General features: G+C 37.6%; 1 protein-coding gene across 1 annotated transcript in view; it reads left to right on the top strand.

Annotated features, from left to right (window-relative positions):
- The first annotated feature begins 644 nt into the window (after window positions 1-644).
- Window positions 645-10105, top strand: part of si:ch211-153b23.3 — a 33239-nt gene continuing 23778 nt past the window's right edge. The window contains exons 1-6 of the mRNA XM_048605322.1: window positions 645-698; window positions 4319-4486; window positions 6193-7656; window positions 8753-8845; window positions 8937-9041; window positions 9136-9245. Coding sequence (XP_048461279.1) covers window positions 4330-4486; window positions 6193-7656; window positions 8753-8845; window positions 8937-9041; window positions 9136-9245 — 1929 coding nt within the window. The 5' untranslated portion in view covers window positions 645-698; window positions 4319-4329. The remainder of the gene's footprint in view (window positions 699-4318; window positions 4487-6192; window positions 7657-8752; window positions 8846-8936; window positions 9042-9135; window positions 9246-10105) is intronic.

Genomic DNA, 10105 nt, shown 5'->3' with positions numbered 1-10105 from the left:
CTGTCATGTTCTAACATTGTTTCTATTCCATGTCTTTCACTATATTGTAACCAAGGGCCATAAAACAGCCTCTTCTAGGGATTCATGTTTCTAAGCATTTCTGATATCTGCTTGACTCTTTGAACATTGCCGTTTGAAAAAGTTGGTCTAAATTAGGTGAATAGTGGAATTCGCTTGGTCCATTTTAGCAGTCACCTGAAGTTCTCAATAATAAGAATATGATGTAAATGTTCATTCCCCGTTGATCAATAAAAGCAGAAGAAACATTCTCTATGGCCTTGCAACAGTATTCGTTCAGCGTCTCTTTCAAATGAAAAGCCCCTTGCTTCAGACCCGACACATTCTTTAAAAAACGACTTTCAAATTATTGTAAAGTCTATCCTCGAATAAGATATGAAAACAGTTGAGAAATGGTCACTCAAAGAATGACGCGGAACTTATGTTTTCCTTGTTCCAATTTCCTGATTTCATTGATGCTGGCTCCTATACTTTATTGTTGGTGACCCTACTATGACGAACGAGGAAGTTAGCTGTGACAGATCGTCAAGTGGAAAAAAAATCTTGGGAAAAGTCCTCCGGGGCTGGTCACGTTTATGAAATATAATGCTTGCTATTTCCTCTTTCAATGCCAGCTCCTATAAAACTGAGACACGATAGTTTAAAATAACAGCGAAGAAGGTGCCTCAAGGACACTGCATGTAAGCAACATTAACACTCATTCGATTACATGATATTATGTGTTGATATCTAAGGAATTCAGTGATCTAAACATCTAAAGCCAAATGATTTTAAAAGACGAATCTGATATCATTCAGTACATATAGAAATGGTTTTACGTTACTTATGTATTGAATGATATCAGATTTATCTTTTATATGCATTTGTAGAAATCAATGATTTCGATAAATTGAAATATTGCTCAAATATGTGAAATAAGACGCACAACGATAACAATCCTTGAGCGGTCTGATATTAATTTTCTAGTGTCAACTTGACTGCGGTTTAAAATGTGTTCATAATTATGTCTCTACTTGTCTATTGTGCCAAGAAATGTCTATTTGTAAAATATCGAGATATCAGATTCAGTAAGGATTAACGAATAATATTTTAAACAATTTCAGGTTAAGCTTAAGTATCTAATACTAACGCCTCTAACCGTTCAGAAAGGAAATGGGGCGCATCGCCGAGAGACTGTTACTGTCGATAGCTGAGTTAGTGATTCTATTTCCAGTTCGGTTCGCAGACCTCCCGGGGTTCCTCAAGTTTGGGTCCTAGAAACTGTTGTCTGAACTTGTCTGGAAAATCTTGCCATCAGCCAAATCCTCCCTCGTCTCTCCATAGAATTCCAGCCACTGCGGTTATTGTTCGCATTTGGCAATAGCAGTGATTTTCTGTTATAACCTGCTGTTCCTAGAAAGAGCGCAATAATGATTGATTTGACGGAGTAAGGTTGCGATTCTCCAGCGATTTCATGCAGGAAATTTTACCGAACTTTACGCCGATGTTGTATATGCATTACCAAGAGATGGCGCCCCATTCCTAAAGCTAAGCCATCGAGTCTCATGTCCGTTTTCTAATATTGCTAAATTCACTTCTTGAAAGTTCTAGTTACCGAAGCTGTTTTGAAAATTTGAAAACGACCGATATTTGTGTAAGAGATAATAGGAACTGCAGATGCTGGAGAATCTGAGATAACAAGGTGTAGAGCTGGATGAACACAGCAGGCCAAGCAGCATCAGAGGAGCAGGAAAGCTGACGTTTCGGGCTGATCTGATGCTGCTTGGACTGCTGTGTTCATCCAGCTCTACACCCCAATATTTGTGTAATGCAGCCTCGATTGGCTGATTATTATAACCAAATGTACAGTTGACGGAGTTAATTGTTTCAAGGATTGTAAGTATCAGAAATATTAAGAACTACCGATGCTGGAGTTCGAGATAACACAGTGTGCAGCTGGAGGAACACAGCAGGACAGGCAGCATCAGAGGAGCAGGAAAGTTGACATTTCGCATGGGACCCTTCTTCAGAAATATTCAGAATATTTCTTTAACAACAATTTTAGTTTGTAGCGTTTTTCACATAGACGTCTGAGACTCCTCATGTGAGCGCCAAACTGTGGAAGAATATGTTTGCCAAGGTGGTCAATAGCCTGATCATAGAGCTGAGTTTTTGAAGGGTTTTATTCACAAATGACATCCTATGTGAGCGTGATACAGGAGAACTTTCTCTCCTCACCGTTCTTGACCAGTCTGCAGCCTTTTGACACGGTTATCCACACCATCCACCTCCAATGAAACTTACCTTTGTCCAGCTGGTTGCAACTATTGAAATATGTTTCCATTCTTACTTATCCAATTATAGCCAAATTAATCACTTACAGTGGTTTCTCTTCCTGATCATGCACAGCCCCCCAAAGATCTATTCTTTGGCCCTCCTATTGCTCATCTACATGCTGCTCCCAGGCACCTGCAAAGACATAGGAGCAAATTACTGCAGATGCTGGAATCTGTACTGAAAACAACAAATGCTGGAGATCACAGCGGGTCAGATAGCATGCATGGAGAGAGAGCAAGCTAATGTTTTGAGTCTAGATGACTCTTCATCAGAGCTGAAGTGAAGTGTAAATGGTGCCTCATCCATTCACAAGAGTCATCTAGACTTGAAACATTAGCATGCTGTCTCTCCCTGGATGCTGTCTGACCCACTGTGATCTCCAGCATTGGTTCTTTTCAGTCCAAAGTCATCGGGTTATTTTTCACATGCATGTTTTCACAACATCTTTACCTTAACGTTACCTCTCTCAACTCTTCCACTGGTAGTAAGTTATCAGGCTGCATTTCCAATATCCAGTAAGCAGGAATTTCCAAATAAAAATTGGGAAGACTGAAGTAATTGCATTCAGTCCTAAATCCAAATTCTGTCCATGGCATCCAACTTCATGAACAAAAACAAAGTTGCTGGAAAAGCTCAGCAGGTCTGGCAGCATCTGTGAAGGAAAAATCAGAGTTAACATTTCGGGTCCGGAGACCCTTCCTCAGAACTCATCCAACTTCATCCCTGCCCTTGATAACACTCTGAGATTAAGCCAGTCTGTTCTCAACCTTAAGGTCACATTTGAACCACAGTTCAGCTTCTGACATCTCATTAATGCCATTGATAAAACCTCATATTTTCACCTATGAAATATCATGTGACTTTACCCCATCTCAGTTTATATTATGTTGAACCCTTCACTCATGTTTTGTTACCTCTAGGTTTAATTATTCTATTGCATTCATGGATGGTTTCCACATTTTACCCTCTATAAACCTGTACAATCAAAACTCTGCTGCCCCTGTCTTAAATCGTAACAAGTGCCATTCTTTATTCATCCTGTTCTCACTGGCCCATATTAGCCTTGAATGTGAATAGATATGGACTGAAAAATGTAGGATGTGCATAATTACCATGAGAAGAGAAGTGAAGGCACAGAGATGGAGATAAACATCACCAAGTCTCAGGGAGATGAGAAAGGAGATGATCACAGGGAGAACCAAGATGGACCTTGCGAGGTGATAGAAAGCAAGGATTTTAAGAGGGACGTGAGAGGGTGGAAAAGGGTGAGATGTTTGAGCGAGGAGAAGAATTACAAAGTACAGAATTATAAGAACTGTACTATTATCATGGTGGTTGAATGCAGCAGATGATAACAATTTTTCCAAATACATAAATTGCAATTCAGTTCAATGTTTTTCAATTCAATTGCTTTACAATCCATGCAGGCAGATGAGAAGGGCCTCAAAGCCTGACTGGAGAACTGACTCCTGAGCCTGCTGACTGGAGGCAATTTCCAAGTATCTGGCCTTTTCCCCAGTGCCTCAGCGAACTGGGGTCTGACTGAAAAATTTTCTCCAGTCTCTGATAATGGGCCTTCAAAGGTCTTCAACTGCCCTTAATTGGTGACTTGTCATCTGTGGGAAAAATGACTCAGAAATGGGAAATTTGTCAGCTCAGTGCTGTACTCCCATTTTTGAATGAGGACGCAAAATTGCTGGCTCATATTTGTCTACGTATACATTACCATGTCTATATTTATATGGTATTGTGCAATTTTTGGATATTATTATATATTAGGTCATGCTGTCTTTTCATATCTATTAGGCCTGCTATATTTGTCTAAGCAAGTGGTTTTTTTTGTGAGTCATATAGTTTGCCATTAATGCAGATTCAATTTCATGGTGGGCTTTGTGTTTTAATCATAAAATAATTCATTTAAGAAGGTATGATTCATGAAGTGGATGTTGTTTAATTCCTACATTTATTTGTTAATTCATTTTAGGCTCAAAGAAAATGTCTAGCTCAGAAGGCTTTCCTGCTGTATTTTACAGTGAGCCAGGAGTCCTGGGGCTTTTGGCCAATGTGATCAGTGCCTTCCTTGTAGCTCTTCAAAATTTTGCCCAAGTCAATACAAACATTTTGGCCAATGGAACTGAAAACATCTTGGCAGGTTAGTGCAGCTGTGATTAGTGATCACCTTACACAACATGAAATATCATCTGATTTTGCATGGATCACAAAAGCTACTAAACTTGAATTATGCAAAACTTTCTGAGATGTTTTGTAACAAGTATTACTCAGGAAAATGGTTTATGATGGTAGGATTTCATAACTGACATGAAATATTATATTTTGTAAATAGGGCAAAAAACATGTACAATTCTTAGCCCATTTTTGAGTTAATTAACAGATTAATGACATAGGGAAAATAAAGAGAGATTCAAAAAGGTATGTCAATCATATATTTCTTTCTGATTCCAAAGGTGTTACCTAACTAAAGGAAAGATTAATACATCATGTACAATACATAATATTCTGAGAATCTGCTGCTCTAGAAACACTTCATAATGTACATATTAGGATTGCGCTTCTGTAAGAACTTTGATGGAAACCCCAGAAATGCGGTAAAATTCTGTTTATGCCATTTCAGACAGGTTCACAGATCATCTACTAAAGTCATGACCTATAATCAGGGGATGCAATAGAGACCCTCTCCCCTAATAAAACAAATCTGCTCGGAATGTTCAAAATCTTAAATGAAACAGCGAGTACTCGAGAAATACAACAGGTCTGGCAGCATCTGTGGACAGACAAACAGAGTTAACATTTTGAGTTCTGTATGACTTTTCTTTGAAACTGAAAGGAGCTGGAAAAAATGTTTTTTATGCTGTAGGTAGAGGAGGAGCAGGAGCAAATGGAACAGATGGTGAGGGTGGCCATAGCAAATGACAAAGGCAGTAATAACGGTGATAAAGGTGAAATCAGTATGTAAAATAGCTGTAAATATTACAAATGAAAAGTAGAAAATGGTCAGCTCTGCTGAGAGCAAAGCCACCAAGACACAAACAAGACATAGCTAGAGGAGTGGGAGAATGTAAGAAAAATCGACTAGAGAGGTCATTCTCTGAAATTGTGAAACTTCTCCTCCACTGACTGTAGACTCATTTTTTAAGTGGATTACAGAATGTGCCACAACCTAACAACCAAAAATCACATCCATTATTGTTCAGGGCATTCATTTTTTTAAAAGATTTCTTCGTTCAGACTCTCTCAATAAAAGGATCCTGACATCGAGATGAAGTTGTCTTTATAATTTTTAATACCTTGGCATCACTGTAAAGCAGCTTTGTCTTCATGGTAACTGTAAAGTTGTCAGTGTTCATTTTGACCGCTGGAGTAAATATTGTTAGATTCTGGAGAAAGTAGCTTCAATCTTGTTCCAATGTTTCTTAGGCCTCCTATGACACAACTAATTTCTACGTACCATATTTATAAAGTACAAACTCCTGCATTCATTTCTTAACTTTATACACTCTATGTACTTTCAAATCCCAGCACTTTGACACATCCTCTAAGAGTTGGCACACTGCTCCCCTTTGAAGTCAGTCAGAATCCAAGTTATACTGAAACACAAGGATGTTAAAAAAAAGACGTATTTACAAACAAACCTAAACTGCAGTATTAACCAATTCTAAGATTTTGAATGATTATTTTTAAAAGGCCTCATTAGCCCAAGACACTAATGAAGATATTGTTTTTTGACATTTTTGAAGTTTATGGTAGTCAATGGTGAAATAAGTTTAAAACCTATCTATTTGATATCCTAAGTAATTAATCAAAGAAGCCAATGCTACTAAAAATTCCATTTTTTTGTAGGTGTTCACCTTATTTTGATTGGTGGAGTGACGCAACTTGTTGCCGGACTAATGTCCTTCAGAAAGTACGACCATCTGGGTGGCACAGCCTTTATAACATTTTCAGCTTTGTGGAGCAGCTTTGGGGCAACTCGGATTATTCTGGGAGCAAACTCACCTCTTAATGTCACCTCAAACATTCTGGATCTAAAAAACACCAGTGTTGCAAATGATAGTTCAAGTGTGTCTTTGCCTCCTATTAGTGAATCAGCTGTTGCAGGTCTAGTAGCCTACATCAGTGTTGCATTTACTCTATCATTCTGTTCAGCTACAACGAATTACATCATGCCTTTTGTCTTTGGGGCCATAACACTTACTCTCATTTTTGAGGCTGTGGGTCTCTTTAGCCAATGGGCTTTAATACTATCAGGAATATTTGAACTAGTGATTGTTGTCTTCGGGCTGTATGGAGCCATTGCCCTGCTTTTAAAGGGAGTCACCCAGAGGTACATCCTTCCAGGGTTTGGCAATGCATTATTCAATGTGCTGCTTCTAGGAACAGCTAATAAATCATCTTCTAAGGCTAATGATGAAGAGAAAAAAAAGAACACAAAATATGCAGAGCCAATGGCACTTGGTAATTTGTGTAGTGTGATTTCTCCCTTTATCTTTGCTTTCTACTGTTTCGGGTACATTAAATCATTTTATGTAGGAGCTGTATGGGTCAGCATCAATTCTATTGCGCAGCTTTATGCAAGCTACTATGGTTATTTACGCAATGATGTCTACTTTGCAACTAAATATTGTGTCCATAGTATGTATTGGCTTGTGAAGTCCTGGGAGGAGTTTATTTTAACCGTCCTCATAAATGTCAACAATTTAGATAGCAGCAGAGCCAGGATGACAGGAGACTGGTTTTTTTTGGTCACAGCTTTGATTTTATGGCTAATGTCTCTGAACAGAAACAAACTTGAAATAATCCATAATGGGTTTTTTGTTCTTTTAACTATCTCCACTATTCCTCAGATTAACACTGTATCATATTACAGATTTTTTGGGGCAGTTTGCTCTATGTATACGGCCCTCTCCCTTTACGCAACATTTGCCAGCCTGATCAACTCTATAGCAGAAAAGGCACTGATTCCTATTGGAACTGAAATGGTGTCTTCAAAATCATTCCAGAATGTTCTATTTGCCCTAAAACAGAGGATCACCAAAGCTAATGAGCTCCCAGCTTTTACTAATGTGCAGCTGCCAGATGCCCTTTTCTATATTTGCAATGGGCTTGCAGCCCTGTCTGCCATCCAGAGTGCAAACATGGACCAGGCCCAGGCTCATCTTAGTATTCCTTGGGTTCTGATCCCTGGAACTCTGATCCAACTCTATGTGTCCAGGATTCAAGTTCGTGGAGGAAGACGCTTTGGCTCTGTGTTACCCTTCTGCTATGCAGCTATTTGGGCAACTTGGACCTGGCTTCGATTTGCAGGTATATTTTGAAATGTAAACAAATAAATACATTTTTATTGTTTTTCTAAAAGTTACATTCATTTTCAAGTTTTATATTTACAATTTCAGTTTATTTTTTGTAACATGGAGAGTCTTCCATTGTATTGTCAATCTACCTAGTAGGAAATGATAATTTTTACAGAAATATTTCTGTTCAAGGGAATGACAATGTGCATGTACATCTTCCCCCTCACTTGATGCTTAAATTTACATGTGTGATTATATCAACTCCAATCATTTATTTCTGCATGATATTTCTAGCTTAAAAATCTCATACCACAGAAATAATACAATGCCACACAACCATAAAATATATTGTTGTATATTGTTCAGATAGATGAGCAGGTTTTTTTTTAGAGATAGTGGGAACTGCCGATGCTGGAAAATCTGAGATAACAAGGTGTAGAGCGGGATGAACACAGCAGGCCAAGCAGCATCAGAGGAGCAGGAAAGCTGGCGTTTCGGGTCTGGACCCTTCTTCAGAAATCTGAATTTCTGACCCAAAACATCAGCTTTCCTGCTCTTCTGATGCTGTTTGGCCTCCTGTGTTCATTTAGCTCTACACCTTGATTTTTTTTTTGAGTTGTGTTACTATAAGGAAGCACATGCAGAAAGGTATGGACAAAATATTCACATTATGTCATTGTTCCCTGTGTGCCAACCCCTGGATCTCTGACTCTATGTTCAGATTTCATGTACAAGAATTGAAGTGATTTTGTATAGTGATACAATTCATATAATTATGCAACACAACCATCTTGAAAGACCAATCCTTCGTTATCCTGGAAATGTTTTATGAATGCTTAAAAATATTGCTTACATTTCTTCTCACTAAAATCATGCCATTGGGCCATTTTAGTATCGAATAATAACTGTTGAAGTGAAGGAAGTAGTTAAATATGTATTAAAATTTCATACAAAGAATCTCACATAGCAAGTTAATTCTTAATTCTCAGTAGACAGGGAATTTCTATGGATCATTTCTTGCTCAATTTTCCCATACTATCAACCATAATATCACATGTTTATATTCACTTCTGCCTGTAAGGAATTTCAAAGATATGTGTTTTATGCAGGTCATTTATTAAACATTGATCCCAGTTCTGATGGTGGATTCACTGCAGGAGCCATAGCTTTCCTTATTGTCAACATGTTTCTGGTTATCTTGGGTGAGTGTTTTAATCATAATTCTTTTCAGTTAGTGTACTTCAATGCTTGATGTCCATGAGGAGTAAGTTTGTTTTTTGATCTCTTTCACAGCTCTTTATGTAAATGTGGTGCTTCTCATAGTCACAGTCATTATGGAAGTGATAATCATCTGCTTTCTACTATTCACACTGGAACGACTGCCTCTTCCTTTGGAAGGTTAAACATTTGTTCAAGTTATCTTAATTTTAAAAGTGTTTATTTTATAGCCATATGAACACTTATGATTTTCTCCTCATTGTTATTCCTGCAGGTGTGATGCTGGCTTTATTCAGTTTTGTCTGCATTTATGGACAAACAGCCTCTTTTGCCAACCACATGTTTGGGAAACAACTAATTCCTCTGGGTGACTCCCTTTTTAAGGTAAATGCTATATGATGGCTTTTTACTTTAAATGTTGATTATTTTTCAATCTACTGTATTGGTCTTCCATTCAAATGAAATTATAGGGCTAGAGATAAGTGGTTCAATGCAGGTAATCAGATCCCTGCTTTAAAGTCATATATTCTGTTCTGTTAAACTTTTATTTTGCATTCTTGTTTACATCAAAACAAGACAGATATGCTGATTAGAACTTAAGAGTTGCTGTGCAAAATGAGCTGAGGAACTGAGAAATTCTTGGGGATCATACATGGAAGGCATGATTACAGTGTGATGTAGCTCATTTCTATTATAAATATAGAAGTGGGAATTTATAATAAGATATGCAAACTGAATGTGCATGAGGGTAGAAGACTTTTTCTAATACTATAAATGTGCAGGCATTTTGTAAGCATTTAAACACTCTCTTCCTTTATTGTGGTAAAACTTGCTAGACCAATATTATGGACTTATTTTGAAAAATAAATAATGTTTTTGTAATATGAGGCCTAATGAAGAAAGAATGCCAATATCATGTTTTTATATGTGTGTGTCTTTATAGATTTTGATAGAATCCATTTTACTTCTGATATTAGACAGCAATCTGTCAAAATTATTTTATAATCACCATTTAATGCATTTGTTATCCTTACACGAAGTTGAACATTTCCAAGCATCTACAATTTTACAAACTTGTCATAAAGTAGCAATTAAACTTGCATTGACCTATCTACAGTAGTTACATTATTACCTTAGATGAAAGACATTTAAACAATGTTGTCAGAGATAACAAGGTGTAGAGCTGGATGAACACAGCAGGCCAAGCAGCATCATAGGAGCAGGAAGGCTGACGTTTCGGGCCT

The sequence above is a fragment of the Rhincodon typus genome, chromosome 14, assembly GCF_021869965.1.
Source record: "Rhincodon typus isolate 14 chromosome 14, sRhiTyp1.1, whole genome shotgun sequence".
Lineage (NCBI taxonomy): Eukaryota > Metazoa > Chordata > Chondrichthyes > Orectolobiformes > Rhincodontidae > Rhincodon > Rhincodon typus.
This window is presented reverse-complemented; position numbering and strand designations above follow the sequence as displayed.